Source organism: Chaetodon auriga, chromosome 11 (genome assembly GCF_051107435.1).
Source record: "Chaetodon auriga isolate fChaAug3 chromosome 11, fChaAug3.hap1, whole genome shotgun sequence".
NCBI classification, from domain to species: Eukaryota; Metazoa; Chordata; class Actinopteri; order Chaetodontiformes; family Chaetodontidae; genus Chaetodon; species Chaetodon auriga.
In genome coordinates, this window is record NC_135084.1 from 6,352,884 (window position 1) to 6,371,257 (window position 18,374).

General features: G+C 43.6%; 1 protein-coding gene across 1 annotated transcript in view; it reads right to left on the reverse strand.

Moving 5' to 3' along the window:
• The window catches only part of ttc7a (tetratricopeptide repeat domain 7A), a 45,014-nt gene that overhangs the window by 15,881 nt on the left and 10,759 nt on the right, over nt 1-18,374 (reverse strand). The window contains exons 8-18 of the mRNA XM_076743935.1: nt 17,914-17,977; nt 17,511-17,648; nt 15,123-15,206; nt 13,999-14,103; nt 11,016-11,133; nt 10,401-10,458; nt 9,964-10,036; nt 9,693-9,853; nt 2,224-2,340; nt 1,217-1,329; nt 517-651 (exon numbers count right to left, since the gene is read on the reverse strand). Coding sequence (XP_076600050.1) covers nt 517-651; nt 1,217-1,329; nt 2,224-2,340; nt 9,693-9,853; nt 9,964-10,036; nt 10,401-10,458; nt 11,016-11,133; nt 13,999-14,103; nt 15,123-15,206; nt 17,511-17,648; nt 17,914-17,977 — 1,166 coding nt within the window. The remainder of the gene's footprint in view (nt 1-516; nt 652-1,216; nt 1,330-2,223; nt 2,341-9,692; nt 9,854-9,963; nt 10,037-10,400; nt 10,459-11,015; nt 11,134-13,998; nt 14,104-15,122; nt 15,207-17,510; nt 17,649-17,913; nt 17,978-18,374) is intronic.

Below are 18,374 nucleotides of genomic sequence, written 5' to 3' on the forward strand. Positions count from 1 at the left end.
TTATACCTGCTAAAAATCAGTATATTAACATTGGGAGCACGTTTGTGTGCCGGATTAGCATTCAGCTCAAAGCATCACTCTGGTTAAGCACAGCCTCATACAGCTGCTTCCATGGCTACAGACTCTTAGTCTTGTGAGATATTCATTGCAGTAGTCTTTTGAATAAAAACCAGAGAACTGGAAAGCCTTAATTGACTAAAATCAATGTTGTGTCCATTTTGCACTTGGCAATGGGATTATTATTCATAAAGCTTAATAACACTGGGAAACACAAAACCATGGAATCTGATTACTGTTGATCGCCGCTTTTCAAATAAACGTTTCGTCATTTTTTTTGTCAGCTTAGACTCAATAAATACTGTGTATGGCCAGAGTTTCTCCCTGCAAATTAGCTCTGTGATTGTGATTGCGTGGGAGCTGGTTGACCTGCAACCCAAAGAGTAGAAAGAGACAGAAAATATAAGAGATTCCAATCTTTTAAAAATTGTGCTGTTGTTGTGTGTGCTTTTGTCATACCAGCCTGCAACCAAATGCGTTCCAGGGTGGCCCAGATATAGGTGGGTCCATGGCGTCGGGTGGAGCTGATGTCTGACACCTCAGAGAGTGCTGCCTCCAGACGAGACGCTGCAACTGACGAAGGGCTCAGCGAACCTGAGACAGGAAGTGAAGAGATAAGAAATAGCAAGCAGTTGAAAATTATTGCAAGCAAAAGCAGGAAACTACATCCTGGTTAGCAGTGTGATTGCACTTTAACACAATGAAACTAATGTGTACTCAGACAAATAACTAATTTGTTATAGATAATACATGGAAACAACCCAAATATGTAGTAAAGGAGAGTCATGCTGAGAAAAACAAACATTCATTCTCTTTTTAATTTCAGAACATCAATAGATTTCCTGTGACTGAATGGCGAGTGAACAGACCCCCAATCCTGCCAGAAACGCATGTGTGGAGGTGAGTCAGATCATTGATATTTAAACAGCACATCTGCTCCCCCGAAATGGGTCACAGACAGGCAAACATAGTTTTAATCCACAATAGGTCAAATGCCGGGGGATTTGGCTGACCTACACATTCACCTTTCTCCCTGGTATTTACCCAACACCAGAGAAAAAGGAGGATGTGTTTAACTTAAAATAATGGATTCAGCATGTTGCTGTCCAAATATGTACAGTGGCCGTCCCTTATTACATAGACTTTAACCAGAGCAGACCAGTGGAGGCGTCCTGGAAGTCAGGCAGGGTGAGGTGGATGGAGGGTTTCCTGGCTCCAGGGCTGACCTCTGACCTCTCAGCCATCGGTATACTGCTGCTGTCATCTGTCTCACTGCAGCACACATGCACACACCAATGAAGACATGTACAGTGCAGAACGAACATAATACATAATATATACTGAGCTCAGAATTCTGAGGTTATTCACATCAAACTATTCTTTGACAAGCTTTTAATGTGTGTGTGACACTGGCACTGATGACCAGTGCTATAGAGGCTTACAAGTAAATTTGTGAGACCACAAGAGCATATATAGAGGAAAGCATCAGCAGAACTTGGTAGTAATGTTCCTGATTTTGTTGCACCGTTTTGAATTTGATTGGTCGTAAAACTATATGACAGTTCAAGTCCAAATGTTTTTGAGTCTTGATTCAAAAACGTGCCTGAATTGTTAAGTGTGACCAAAGAGCTTCTATCACTACCCCCTTCAGTACTTAATACATTGATTCTGTGTATTGTAACAAAGAGTATAAGCTGTCTGCCTTGTTGCAAGAAAATCAATGCTTTCTGTTAAGCCTTAATAAATGGAATCTTATACTTCCAAGCAAAACATGAGCGTAGAACATTCTACATGTAAAGAAAACCCTGTTTAAATCATGACAGCATGTTGACATTATATATTTAGACTACCTTTAGAGCTCCTGTTACTATAATGAATAATAGAACACCTTCCTACATATCAGTTTTGCCGCATATCAGTTTTTGATGTGAAGGCTCAATATCTCAAAACTGCTCACATCGCAGACAGAACCGTATAATTCCATGGTCACAGTGTATCAGAAATGCATGAGTGCATGAATACACACACACACAAACACAATATAGGTAATCAATACCGTAGCAGCAAAAGATTTGCCCTCCCAGCTTCATCATGCAGAGCAGTGAGGTATCACACATTCTGTAGTCCATGAAAAGCAAAGGAGCACAAACGCATGCGCACACTCACCTGGATCGGCTAACATCATAGCGGCTTTGCCAGTGTTGCAGCATTTCTTCACAGGTCTGCAGAGCTGCAGTCGGACCAAAGAGGGTCTCTTCAAGCTTCACCTTCGTGAACAAGAGACTGGAACAGAAAACACACACACATTATTACTGTTGTTTAATCTTATGCTGCATTAAATTGGGCCAAAAAGAGTAACTGTTGCTTTTGTACCTGTGAGGAAATAAAATTGTGAAGTAAATTAACCTGAAGGGATATTTAGGTGGACCCAAAACCAGTCAAACCTGTTCTTATTGTTGCCACATTCTCATGCAAGATGTCTTAGAGAGATTATGTTTTGAAGCTTGAAAGAAGTCTACTTTGAAGTGAGGCTGCACTTGTTTGTGCTTGATGTCCCTGTTTTGGTCATTTTAGGAGGACACTGGGGAGCAGGGAAGGATGAGGATTACACAGGAATTATTTCAGATGTTGATTCTGCAATTTAGAAACTACAAAATTCCAACAAACAGTAAGCGCAATTAGAGATTTGCCAGTTTGTCAGTGTCTGCTATGAGGAAATGCACCCAACCTTCACAGTGCTCTGTGGAAGATCACTGGGAACTAGCTGATATCATCCCATGCAACTTACAGTTGTTTATTTGGTTCTACATACTGTACATGTAGACTGTTATGTCCATGTATACTAAATGTTTGCACTTCAACAGTAGCTGAGTAAGTGCTTAGAATCCATCAACATCTCACTGATGCATGCAGACTGAGGCGTACATGGATCAATAGAAACAGAGAGGAGGTAAAGATAGTCATCAACAACAAGCTCTCAGAGTGTGTGCGTGTGTGTGAGTGAGTGCGTGTGTGTGTGTGTGTGTGTGTGTGTGTGGTTTGGTGTGTTGAGAGGTTGATGAGGAGAGGCCATAGAGTGTTTCCGCTCGGCCCTTTTAGTTGAAGACAACTGGTTAAGTGATGTGGGAGTCTCTGATGAGAATGAGAGAATATGTGTGTGTGTGTGTGTGTGTGTGTGTGTGTGTGCGTGTGTGTGTGTGTGTGTGTTTGTGTGTGCAGTAATTGCCAGAAGGGGCTCTCAGAGGATGCAGTCTGTGATGAACATCACTCAACCATGGGTGTGAGGAGAGAGAGAGAGAGTGAGAGAGACAGAGAGACTATGGTGTTCGCCACATCTGACTCCTGCTGCCTAGCTGTCCACCACCTCCCTGCTGTTGAAGGCTCCTCCAGTTATTCTGCTCTCTCCTGTCAGGGGGGTGCAGAAGGAAGGAGAAAGGGAAGGATGAAAAATGGATGGATGGGAAGGAGGGAGGGTGAGGATCAATAGCAGAACGAGACGAGCTTGTGTCAGGGGAGAAAACTCTCGGTGAAATGCGCCTCGTTACAGGCTCACGGGTCGGTGGACGCATGGTGAGAGGGTGTGTGTATGTGTGTGTGCGCAGGGTGTAAGCAGAAGATGGAGGGATAATGGAGAAGGAAAAAAATGAAAGTGTATGTGTGTGGGAGGAAGGGGGTTGGTTTCTGATGTGTGGATGACAAGTGCTGCTGAGGGACGTTGTGTTAAGGATATGCCTGCCAGTAAGGGTCCACCAGAGTGTGTGTGTGTGTGTGTGTGTGTGTGTGTGTGATTGTGTGCATCTCTAGACTCCCCATTACCAGTGTGGCAAAGCGCTTAGAAGCACTGTGATGGTGTAAACCCATCCCAGTGTTGAAATGTGCTGAGAAAGTGAAACGTGTATGTGTGGAGGTGTGTATCATGCGCACAAAGAACTGACTTCTCTTCTCATGTACCCTCGATATACAACCTGACAGACCACCTAAACTGAGTTTACTGCAAATTAATTATTCTAATAATTTGTTCTAATAATGGCACAGTCTCAAAAAAAAAAACTTACTGTGTATGTGTGTCTGTCATTGCTTCAGTCTGTTTTTCTGGTGTTTGACATTAAAAGTCTACAAATGTTCCCTGTTGTGTCAGTCATGGATGGCCAAAACATTGCACCAGCTTTTACCAAATTTAAGTTGCAGGCAACCCCAACACAGCCGCGGTTGGATGTGCACGCTGTCTACTTTCTTCACTTTAAAAGCCTACTAAGACCAGCAAAGAAGAATGTGTGGAACATGCAGACAGATTTGAACATGTATTAACAGCAAACAGAGAAGAGAAGGAGACATCATACTGTTAATACTGCTAAATTTAACATTAAAAGCCTGCCAGGAGAGAGATGCATTGTGTGTTTTAAGCTGCTGGCACACTTTAAAGGTGAAATATTTGGGAAGAAAGTGTTAACAAGAGCTGCAAAGTGGGAGGAGTTACACTGGGCGCACCTGTCCCATTCATTTTCCTCATAGATACTGTTATGTGACTTGCAGTTGGAGCTCTTCTGAGGCTTAGATCACCATGAAACTCATCAGTTCTCAAGTTTAATGACTGTGTTCAGAACATCCAGTTACCAAGCTTAAAATTCTGTCTCATTGGCTGCTAAAGATTATGCTGTGGAGAAAACTGATTTTATAATCTGTATCTTAAATTAGTTTACTTTCAATGCCCTGTCTTTCTATGTCAAGCTACATTGTTGAAGGATATTGCTGAAAGAAACTGAAATGGGAATACAGAACAGAAAAAATTATGAATAAAACTTTAATGTAAGCCTATTTCAACTAAAGCCCTTATTCTCACTGAAAGGCTGGCCACTATTTGAGAATTTCCACATTCTTCTTTGTAATTAAGTCAAATATTTACACCGCCATGAGCCTTTATAAAATGAGCTCACTGTGTACATTACAGAAAGCAATATCAAACTGATCTACGCCAACCAATGGTAGAGTAATTTCCACCTTGTTATTCACCACTCAATCACAGCCAGTGTGCTTCCCCTCGCAGCCCCAGAAAAGATAGATTTCATCAAGATTACAGCACTCAAAACTACACATCAGATTACAAAGGCTGTCATTTCCAGCCTCCTGGGAATGAGCCTGTTGTGTGCAGAGCGTAGTGTTTGAGGACGGATGGCAGCGTGCAGTGTAGCTCAGTGTAAATGCAGTGGCCAGCTAAGAGCGGTGAGTGCCAGCGTAAACTCCATATAAAAATAGCTAATCATGTTCCCTTGAAAAAAGTGGTACATCTACAGTATTACTCATTCTGCACTCCCACAGATCAGAGTGTGTATTCTCTACAGGCACATGGGTGCATGCTGACACACAAGTGCACACATCATACTCAAGTGTATCTATCTATCTATCTATCTATCTATCTATCTAGATATGTAGATATATATATATATATGCACACGCACACAGATTAACACACACAAGCCTATGCAGACATGCTTGCTTTGTGTAGCAGAGCATAAGCCAGGCATGCACGTGCACACACTCGCACAGATGCACACACATGCACATGCACAAACACACTCACTCATGCTGCAACATCCCGTTAGATGAATGCAGAATCAAAGGCTGGGATTAATCATTCTCTTTAGTACAAACTGCTAGACCACGATCACTCTCTCTCTCCCTCTCTCTCTCTCTCTCTCTCTCTCACACACACACACACACACACACACACACACACACACACACAAAACCCTCCTCCTCTCTCCCTCTCTCGCCTCAGCTCTCTCAATCTGTAGCAGAATCCCATTTCACATTGAAATGCATGCCTGTTTACTGGGTGATTAAAATTTCAAAGAAAAGGGAGCAACGGAGACGGAGAGATAAAAAAGATGACAGGCAAGGAGAGAAAGAGGAAGTAAGAAAGAAAGAGAGAGAGCAAGAGGAAGAGATGGGGGAGGAGAGAGAGAGAGAGAGAGAGAGAGAGAGAGAGAAAGACAGAAGCTGGGGATAGACGATGTGGGAGAAAGGGAGGAAGGAGGAATTCGGCGTGCTACAGCGAGCTGACAGTTTGCTGTGGTGCAGAGAGGCAGTGGCTAACAAGAATCACACACATGCACGCACACACACACACACACACACACAGTGTAACACAAACATGCCAGATTATGATCTTGTATACATGTACACCCACATTCCCCCACCCCCACAACACACAAGTACACACACACACACACACACGACAGTCGCGGCATGCCCAGCACCACGCACGATGCAAGCTTTGATCTCTGATGCTCGCTCACACATCCAAAGCAAATGATATTCAATGAGCTTGTTACTGAGAAAACACCTCCTTTGACTATCTCCCTTTCTCTCTCCCCATATCTCTGACTGCAGCTCGGCCTCAGCGCGACGGGTCCCGAGGGAGCTGATATATTCTGGCCGGGTTTGGATTTCATATCACAGGTTAGGTTAGGCTTAAGGCTAAAATACTGTTGATAATGAAATGGTACAATCAAGTACTGCCTTCACTTTTCGAGTTTCATTGATAGATTATTTGCGATGCACGCTGATAATCTGTTTCACACTTTCTCATCTGACTCTTACTCTTCTTCTAGCTCTGTTGTGTTACCCACCAACTCTTATGAGATATATCTGGTTCTTTAGGTGCTAAACGCTCCACTATGCTCACCACTGTTGAAAAAACTGAAGGTGACACAGAGCTTTTATTTTGGAAACAAAGTGTCCTGGACTATGTTGATGTATATACATGCATGCATCTCCACAATGTCTACACACACTGGATACTGTCGACCATGGAGCTAGTTCAAAGTCTTTACTCATTACTTATTGCTCTCTGTGTGCTCAGGTTGGATGATCTACCTTGTCCACCTGCACACTAAACCATTGGCATGTTCTTAGCTAGTAGGCTATTCTTAGTCTGTTTCCATCTTACCTATGTAAGTATGAGATGTTACTGTCTTCACTCAGAACATATTCCCACTAACTCTGTTCTGAACTGGCAAAAAGGGCGTGTTCCCTCCACTTGGAATCAGTTGCAAAATTACCTGAAACTTCAGGTCTGAGTGGATATATTTAAAGCGATTCTTGTATCAAGGACATCTGGCTGTAGATGTTTTGAATGTTATGGATGTTTTTTTTTTTGACTTTATGATTCTTTGATTGATGTAGGTAGGTAGTGTAAAATGGGTTCACCACCGTTTTTTTTTTTTGAATAAAGCAGCTGTGTGTTTCTGTAAGGCTGAGCTAAAATACGCTAAAACACCGTAAAGCTGAAGGGAACTGCAGAGTGGAGCGATCACTCTGTCCCTATGAGCAACTCTTTTCACAGTGCACAGTCATTTCAAATAAATGAATTGATCAGTGCATCTTTAAGTGATTGCTCAAAACCATACTGTTATGATTGACTTAATATACTAGCAATTCATCAGTGGGGAGAGATGCTGGCTAACTAATGCTTGCTGAGAGCAGTTACATTGCTCATGATTAAGTTTCCATATTTTATACTCCACTATAAAATATTTCCAGTAACATTCACCATTAGTTTCTTAATCATTATGGATTGATACAGCAGCAAGCCAGGCCATGCGTTTGTTGCACTCAGATCACTACTCTTACTTGGAGAGAGAGAGACTCAGGGATGAAAATGTTTGCTAGCTGTTGGTCCCAGGCCAGTTGGGCCCAAATGAATTGGGCCAGGTCAGGCTGAGGCTAACATTTCAGGCCTGCACAGAACTCCACTGTCTTTCTCTCTTTAACTTTCAGCTGGCTCAGCTCAAATATGTTTCAGTAGCATGACACGCTGTGTTGCCAACCCCGTTAAATTATTATTAGAAAGACAAATCAATAAATCTTAGAGGTAATAATACAGTTAATGGACACTAATTCAGCTGTTCCATTCAGTGAACTACCAGTGTATAGATTTGTATCTCTCTCTCTCTCTCTCTCTCTCTCTCTCTCTATCTCTCTCTCTCTCTCTCTCTATCTCTATCTCTATCTCTCTCTCTCTCTCTGACTCAATGTCTCTCTATTGCTCCATAACAACAGTTTGGGAACAACAACAACTGATGGTGCCTGCTCTACCCATATGACCTCATGGTTACCGGGGCGATGGGGATTCCTGGCGCAGAAAGCGATGTGATTGGCTGAGCCTGGAAAGGAGCTCTTAAATGGGTCAAAGCAGTCAAGTGTCTCTACAGAGGATGTGTGTGTGTGTGTGTGTGTGTGCGTCTAAGTGTGTGATTGTGCATCTAGAAAGAGAAAGAACAGATTTCACCTTCCAGTTGTACGTACAGTGCTGATCAGTACAGCTTGGGTAATTACAAAGCCATCGTCTTTCCTGCATCCACCCACTCTGTCTTAGTGTTTTCGTCCTCCTGTCAGCTCTCTCATAGACTCTTCCTTCCCTTGGTTGTTTCATCAATTTTCTTGTTTTTCTGCACTTCCTCTCCCTTCCTCTCCCTCCTGATGTATGGATGTACTCCATCTGTTTGTGCTGGGACCATGGAGGCCAACACTGACCCCAAATGGCTGCATTATGAAATGATTTACTGGGCTTTGAAATAGAGAAAACACAGAAAGATGACGCAACACGCTTCCATATTATGGTGAATGAGAAATAGCTGGCCTGGAAAGCTGATGTTATCTACTTATGATATGATAGAGCTTCACACACAGCTAAGGAATATGCTTTTTAATGTGTTCATGACTGACTGGATTCCCTCCTGTGAGGAAATAGGAGCATCTTAAAAGAAAGTTTTGGCCAATAATGCTATATAACAAAATATTACAACAAAACAATAGTGCAATTATTGATATTAGGTTTGTAAGCATTTGACACCTAAGTCTACATTTTAAGCAATACTACTCAATAATATAATATGTATGTGCATATTAAGTCTTGGTCAGTATGGCACAAAGGTTAAATGTTGGTCAAATAGTGGATGCATGGTTAGAGATGCCAGCGCACAGCCAAAAGGTCACAAGTTCAATCCCTGCAGCGTGTCCTTTCAAAGAGTCCCAAAGCAAATCACTGAATCCCTCCCTGCCCCAAAACGATTAGAGTATAAATATCCAAGTCAGTTTTAATATATTTTAAGATGTTTGGTGGAGCAGACCGGTGGGTTTATGGAGTGGACGACCGAGTTCTGTCAGGAAAGCAGCCCCAGGGCTCGGGTCAGCGCTGCAGTGTTAAAAGGGTACGGGTGTATGAGGGGCACAGGTACCGCAATGCAGGCCTCTGCTCTGGCACGTCTAAATAAGGCGTCAAGTGTGTGTGTGTGTGTGTGTGTGTGTGTGTGTGTGTGTGTGTGTGTGAGTGTGTGTGTGTGTGAGTGTGAGAGTGTGTGCTTGGCCTTCAACAAAGTGGAACTGAGACACCCTATCCCTACGGAGAGGACTAGTGTTAGGACAGGGCCTCACTGCCCCACTCACTGGACACACACACACACACACACACACACACACACACACACACACACACACACACACACAAAAACAGCATGCAAAGATTAGAAAGTACATCCGTACACCTATCGATTGGTGCCTTATCCTCAATTGAACAGCACTTCCACCAACATTTTCTATTGCCTGTGTAAGTGGGATTGTATAGTGGGTTTTACTTGAAGTTGCTGGGGTGCTGGCTGAGGGCCAGGCCCAGGGTGTCCAGAGCATGACGGTGGTGTTTCTGGGCGCTCAGCAGCAGGGTCAGCAGGTGGAGGGAGTGTAAGTCGTCTCCACGGAGAGACAAAGCTGCCTGCAGGGGCTCTATGGCTGCTGATACCTGCCAGACACACACTTATTCTCAGCTATAACTTACATTGTGAGGTTTTCTAATAATTAATGTTTGTTGCTTATTAACAAAATCTATCTTTTCCATTTGTTTGGTTTTACCTGCCGTACAAGGGCCAGCTGCAGAGCCAGATACATAGCAATCTGTGCATCCTGGGGGTCTAATGAATGAGCCCTGTGGAGGAGAGAGAGATACACGTCATGGTTCATGCTATGTCAGCAAAGGTTTTTATGGCAGGAGAGTAAATTTTTGATGGCCATATGTGTCATAAATCCCAAAAACCTGAGTGTCAGTGGGACTCTAGAGCCACACTAGTGGCTCTTTGAGGCTGAACTTAGGCACAGTCGCGCTTTGAGTTTAATGCTAACACTGACATACTGGCATGCAATGACAATGCTAACATGCTTATGCCATGCATATGCTATGTCAGCATGCCATGTTACCATTATAGTTTAGCTAAATGCTACATTTGTATGATAGCAGCAAAAGTACAACTGATAAACAGAGAGACACGGAGAAGGGAAGAACCAGAACCTACTTGCTTAAAGCTTGTAGTGCTTTTTTGTTGAATTCATTACGATCAGCTTTCAGAGTAGCTGGAGAGAAGAGGACAGAATCAGAAGTTTCATTGGCACAGTTTCATTCATTCATTCATTCATCTTCTATACCGCCTATCCCTTTCGGGGTTGCAGGGGGGCTGGAGCCTATTCCAGCTGTCAACGGGCGAGAGGCGGGGTACACCCTGAACCGGTCGCCAGTCGATTGCAGGGCTGGCACAGTTTCAGCTTTAGGACATTTTAACAGTAAAAGTACATGTTACACAAAATATATAAAGTGGAAGCAAAGTGGGTTGAACGAGTCCAGTTTGGCATTTTGGAAATAACTCTAATTCCCTCTCTTGTTAAATGAGAAGATTGATACCACTCACATGTATCACTATGCTTGTTAAATATGAAACTATAGCCAGGAGACCGTTAGCTTAGCATAAAGGATGGAAGTAGGGCAGAAAACTAGCCTCGCTCTGTCCAAAGGTATTGTTTTTTTTATCCTTATCCCCTGTAGTTTTAAGCATTTGAACAAATGAATGATGCTGTTGTTTCCTTGGTTTGGTTTGCAATTGTATTTGTCTGTTGGTTAGTTTGTGTGTCCTTACCCTCAGAGGCCTGTAGACTGCAGCAGAGTCCCAGAGCTAGGTAGGCCCGGGGTAGAAATTCTCCGGCTTCTTCCCCCATACGCACCACACTCTGCGACAGAGCCTCAGCCTCCTCGAACTGGACGCACACACATAAACATATACTCAGTTATACTCTGATGGATGCTTTATGGATATACTTCATTGGACAATTGAAAGACTGAATTAGTCTGCTCACACAAATCCAGTTAGATCATGAAACCAATAACCTGTAATATGAATCACAATGTGAGGTGCTGTGCTGTAACCAGGACCTGCAGCATCCTCTGCCGCATGAGTGTCTGAGAGGAACAACTCTGAAGGACTGAGACAGAAATGTGGCCGAGGTGCAGCAGGGAATAGAGTATTGATGCCTGAGCCTGGTGTGAGTTTAGTTCGAGGACAGTCCGAGTAGATTCATTTGAAGGACAACGCCGAGTTTGCTGAAGGACGCACACATACACACACGCTCGCCCACACACACAGCAGTAGACTGCAGGCGGTGTGCGGCTGAGCCGAGGTGCTCTGAGCCGAGGAAAAAGTGTGTCACTATGTGTGAGGTATGGCTGGTGGCGGGCGGGCAGGTGGGTGTAGGGGGGTAATGCCTTTGACAGCACGCCACCGCAACAGCAAGCCAACTGCTCTGACACCCTCCCCCTCCTCCACGTCTTCCTCCCATCATTCTCCTCCTCTGCTCTCTCTCTGAATCCAGTCCTTGTGAGTTCAAAGCCTGCACACAATAGCCAACCATTTAAGCACATAGCCCGTCCATGCACATCTTAGGAGGATTACGTTTTGTTTTTTTTTTTCCTCCACTGAATGGTGTGAAAGGAGAACATGTCGCCGCTGCTGGGTGAAAACCTTGCATCTGCAAAACTGCTCTTCAGGAATTTAAAAAAGCAGCTTTGCTTTCATATCGCCAATCGTGCAGTTTGTAGCGACGTCACGGGTGTGGAGAGGGGTTCATGTGCTCTGCATGCACACTGTTCCATATGCATGAGTAGGAACATCATGAAAACCTCAAAATTTTTGAGGAAGTTTTGGTCTGGTCTGTGGGCTAGTGGGCTGACATAATGAGCAAAAAAAAAAAAAATGTTGCCAGCTACATAATAGTCCAGACTGTCCAGTGGGGCTGATGGTGGATAATGGTGGCCCATTTATGTAATGCCCCACTGCACTGTGGCCATAGTGTCCCATTGTGATTAAGACTGTAAGCTCCTTAGTGTCTCCGGCCTGCCATGATCTCCAGCCACTGACAGATGTGCTCTCTCCATTCGCCCCTGTTAGCTCCTCTTTTCTAATCTCTGACCCCTTTCTCTCTCCCTCTCTCTGTCTAACTCACCCTCACTCATTCTCTCTCTCTCTCACTCCATCCTAAATACCACTGTTGATGTGACTTTCTCCTCCCTGCCCAACTCATGAACAGCAGGACAATCTGAGCTGGACGGGCTTCACACCGATGTGTATCTGCCTGAGTGACCCCAGTGTCAATCCCAAAACATTAGCGGCACAGTGTGGTTGTGTTATGGCTTTCTATATACACACACTAAATATTCCATAAAGCCGCAGTCCATCTTGTGCAGAATTCTGTGACACAACTTCACCTTTCAGCTTATCATCTTATGAGTGTTTGCTGAAGCCGAGCGGGCAGGTCTAAGTAAACAAAAATGAACATGTGCGGATTTAAAAACTGATATTCATATGCAGATTTGTGACAGCTCATTAGTTACAGATGGGAGAATGGATGCTTGTCTGTAATCCTGTGAAATTTGATCTTTTACATTTATAAAGACAGCAACCATTTTTGCTCTTAATGCAAAGCAATGGCTACTTTTGACCCCTTATGACAGGGTGCATGTCAGTACAGCAGGGTGCAGTGACACCCATAATCCCCTTTCATTTGAATTGGTCCAAAGAGGTAAAATTATGTAGTATTTCACAAGAAGAAAGAATAAGAAGAACACCATGTGAGCAGCTCTGCGAGGTGATACTCAGGCACTGTGCTTTGAGCTAACATCAAAAAATTGTAACATACTCACAATAACAAGACTAACATGCTGATGTTTAGCACGTTTAATGTTTAAAGTGTTCATCATATCTTAGTTTAGCATGTTAGCATGCTCGAAACACAATGTGCAGCTGAGGCTAATGGAAATGCCATTATCATCATCATCATCATCATCATTTGGCCATGAACCAAAGTATTGGACAATTTTAAATTTAGACCTGGTGGTGATGCTACAGTCAGTGAAACATCAGAGGATCACCAAAGATATTACAACTCACCTGAGGGGACGTGATTGCGTATAACAAACTCCATGGCAACTCTTGCAAGTTGTAAAATGCTCAAAAATAGTATTTGCTGTATTTGCATGAGAGGATCCTGATCCCCAGGTCTGGAACTGCTGCTTTAAGGGTCAATGAACATGACCTGAGTTGGGAGCAGGTTAAGCAAAGAGGGAATTTTCATATCTTAGATTGTTTCTTAAGAGGGATTTTAGGTTGTAGAGGAATGAGGAGGTTGAAGTGTCAAAAATTTCCCAAGAAAAGTCAGGAAACATTAACCTAATGTTGTTTTACAGCAGTTGATACTCTATGTCTCATCATTTTGATTATCTCATGATCCCTCAGATTTATCTAGGGACTCCTTTATCTGGATGTAAACATCTGCCACTGTGTATTTTCTATCTAAAGGAGTTAGCAAGAGCAGCAACAGCTACCACATGGCTGAACAGACAGGAACAGGAAAACAGCTCCACCTACAGAAACTCATCTCCAGAAAATTCAAAGGTATCACAGCAACAAGTATCTCTGGTAAATGCAGAGCAAAAACATGACAGCAAGAGCACTAATGGCGTGAACAATTAGGTCTTAGGTGATCATTTTAATCTCACTGTCTGTCAATGGTGCGTGCAATGTAAATTGTTCTGTATACAAATGTATATGAATGTTTGTGTGTATTCACCCAGTGCAGTTGACCAATGCAGACTTTAGCAGCCAATAGGGGCAATGAGGGGTCCTCTGGTCTCATCTTGACACACTCTTTAAATACAGACACAGCTCCAACTCCCTGAAACACACACACACACACACACACACACACACACACACACACACACACACACACACACACGTAACTGACAAATTGTGATTCATGTGCATGCTGCAGCCAGTTATCATGGAGCCACAAATGACATGGATCGCTTTCAAGCGAGTGTATCAAACACACATAATCTGTCCTTACGCAGACCTAATAGACCCATTTAGACACACAGTCACTTAATACATGTAGGCCAATCATTAATGGACCACGTGCACGCGCACACGCGCTCACACACACGCACACACACACACGTACACACACCCGGCTGGCCCTAAATAGAAGCGGATCTGACGACACCGAGGCGGCCCCTTCTCCTTCTAGGGAGCAGCCTATTTCTAGAGCTCTCCATTGATCTGCAGTGTCACTTCATCCTGCAACCCAGATCAATTTTTCTGTCACATACATGGGCACACGCACACACACACGCTGAGGGACAGAGAGACAGAAGGAGAGAGAGAGAGAGAGAGAGAGAGGGAGAGAGAGAGAGGGGGGATAGTAAGCTATTCTAGTTCCTTCCGAGAACTCCCATTTGAAGAATGTCCAGTTTTTTTTTAACATCACAATAACAACTGACTTTTATTTAGCAGCAAAGAAATTCAACAGTATTTCCCAATAATAACATTAATAATAATGATAACAATAATTCCATATATAATAACATTATTATTATCATTATTTGGTGCAGCAGATAGGGCTGGGGGTTGACCTGAAGGACCTGGTTTAGGCTAATAAGGTAGCTGAATGCTCTTTTAGGACAATATATTTACCTGTGCAATATTTTAATTGAGTGAAAACACCACTCATCTTCTCCAAGCAGACTGGACATGTATCTGTGAATGTTATTTGTTACACGCCTGGGCATGAGGGCGAGTCAGGAGCGTCGCAGTGTACAGGACAGCAGTACGGCAGAAGACGGATGTCTTCTCTGGGTGTGGCGTGGTGTGTGTGAGGGGCTGTTGCTGGTATATAAGGAGAAATGAGCTCACCTTCCCGGCCGCCATGAGTGACAGGCCCAGCTGGTGCCAGAGGTGGAACTCGTTGAACGAAAACTTCATTGCTCGTTCCAGGCACTGTGTGGACAAATGCAAAGATTCAAATATGCTTTAGTGATATAATTTATACAAGTGGGATGCGTAGGCACAGGTTGAGGCACGGAGTCTGACCAAGTAACCCCAGACTGAGGCAAGTGAAATGCATTCAAATAAAATGTGCACCCAAAGAAAGATCAAGTCAGGGAAGCCAAGTTTGGAACACTGAATTTTGTCATTAAACTGAAAGGCCACTCTTCTTGACTACATTTTTCTCTCTTGAAATGACTGTCAGTCACCACTCGCCACCCACTCAGTGCTGTTTCAGTGCATAATAGTGTGATTGATGTGTGTGTGGACGAGCAGCGGATGGCGTGGCGCGCCGCTCAGTCAGATGTTGTCAGTCATGCAGAAGTGAGCTAAACCAATAAAAAGGTCTGCCTAATACTCTGATTAAATAATGTGCGCTTATTAGAACGGCTGCTGACCATTTAACATGCAGACAAAGATGTCCTGCTGCACAGCTCAACACATCCACCAGTGCTGGATTTGATCAGCTGAGAGAGTGTGGACTATACAGCTAACTGTAGCACTGAATAGACTGTGGGTATTTCTCAAATGATACAATGAAGCTGAGTATCAATAAAAAAATATAATTATACTCAGAAAGTCTTAAACTAATATGACACTGCATCTGTCACTGCTGCTGTTACATGTGTAATGGTGCTGACCCTTGTTAACCCTGCTAAAAGAGGGCCTGACACACAACAAATCCCAATTTAACCCCTGGTTAGCGGGTTAATGTGCAGAGTTGGTTTCCTGGAAACAGAAAACTGCAGTAGCCTGAGGTAAATAAGCACTCTGACTGACTCTACTGCTGTACTTCTACTCCACTGCATTTCAGATGGAAAACTGTTACTTTTTATTCCACATTTACTTGACAGTTGTACTACTACTATGCTACTTAGTTTGCAGATTCAAAGTTCAGAATATAATGCATTTTTATAGATCAAATACCCCATAATACCCGAGAGTGAAAGCTTTTGCTAAACACAAAGTAGAGTTGAGGCTGATGGAGATGCCCTTTTGCAGATATGTTTTTATGAACCACAGCAGACGTTTTGACCTGATGATGGCACTGGATCATAATTGTCAAGATATTTCATTCAACAGCAAAAATAACAACCTCAGGGAGGCGCTGTATGAAAAGTCAAAAGCTCACTAAAGTCATTAGGGAGTCATTCACTGGGGTTCTTGAATATCATTACCAGATGTCATGGCAATGCGTCCAAAAGTCTGAACCAAAGTGGTGGACAGACCGACTGACACGTCCGTCCCTGGAGCCATGCTGCAAGCATAGCTAAAATTGTCTCTGCCTCCACCAGCTACTTACACATTAATGCACCAGTAATATTAATCCAATAATTTAACATATATAAAAATACATGCCTCCAAAAGTAGATGTAGAATATATTTTTAATGAAAACATTTTAAATGCAGGAGTTTTACTCGTAATGGAATGTTTTTCTACAGTGCCATTAATGGATCCACTTCACTCCAGGATTTGAATAATGTACTTCATCATCATCATCATCATCATCATTGCCATTAGCTAATTATATTCTGTTTCCAGACAAGCCATACATATTCGAACGCATACTTGTGTACCCTGCGACTGATATTTGATATTAGAATCAGAACTTGCTGCAGACGCTGCATGGATTGATTAATGCTTCAGTAAGTCTGTAATCAATCAATGTGAATCTTACTCATCTCATCAGAGATGGATGGCACTGACTGGCTGACATCTAATTTGTAACAAATGGGTCATACTGGACTCATATATCAGCAAAGTGATCCTCTGGTCCAGGTAGAACCACCTCAGTGTGTATGAGTGTGTGTGTGGTCCTCCTTATAAGATGACTGATGCTATCTATGAATCAGTCAGACAGGTGGACAAACCTAATTTGAGATGACCCCTCCAACCTCCACCTCCCCAACTTCCCACATCTAGGTAGAGGTCACATTAGGGGGGCAACAAAGCTTGTAAAAAAAAAATTTAGAAACTGAAGGAAGGAATTTGAAGCAAGATACTTAAAGAAAAAACAGATGAAGAAGTACAAAAAGACAGACAGTGAGGGGGAAGCTGAGAGATGGGGAAAGACTGAGAGACTGTGAGAGAAAAAGACACATAATCCCCTTGCTCAAAGTGATAAGGACATTCATTAAAAAGTTTGGCAAAGGCAAAGCTCTCACTAACACATCTCATCTCTCACTCGTTTGCTCTCCTCCCCTCAGACCTCCAGCACAGAGTGTGTGTCTCTGTTCTCGTGTGTGTCGCTGCACCTCAGAAAGCATGGCGTACTGCCCCCTCCTGGCCATGCCGATGGTGAGCAAGTCGTAGACGGAGGTGGCATCCTGCAGGCTGGCCTGGCGAGCCTCGGCCTGGTCTGGCAGACGACTGATCACCGCCTCGCCACTGGTCTGGAGGAAAAGAGAGATGCTGAGTGAGGAAGAGGAGGCGGAAGGAAAAAGAAGAGGACAACTAAGGAAGGGACAGGTGGTGAGACTGATGATCCCAGCAGAAAGGTCCTCTGTTAAAGGGAGCGTCTGGTCTTTGTTTTGAAAGCAAGGAGACTGAGAATGCGGAGATGAGAGAAGACAGTGTGTGTGTGTGTGTGTGTGTGTGTGTGTGTGTGTGTGTGTGTGTATGTGTGTGTGTGTGTGTGTAGGTGTGTGTGTGTCTCACCATGGACTCCGTGATGAGCAGCAGCAACACAGCCTCTTCCACCACGTCTTGAGGACAGAAGCAACTGTGAGGACACAGGAAACAGGAAATAGGACCAATAACAGGAAGTCTATCCCTCACACACACACACAAACACACACACACATGCACGCACGCACGCACACACACACACAGCTTTTCCAGAGGTATACTGCCAGATTGCTGGGAGTGTCCAGTTTCTGTCTCAGTCGTGGTGCTGTAACACAACACGGACCACCGTGGGCGTATCACTACACAGCATTATCTCAGATGTCACACACACACACACACACACACACACACACACACACACACACATACACACACACTGCCTCCTTCATTTCTTCCCTCTTTACCTCTCCCATCTCTCTCATTCATCACTTTCTTTGCTCGGCTCCGTGTCCTATTAAAGGACACATTTACCAGACGCCATCGTGGCCTTT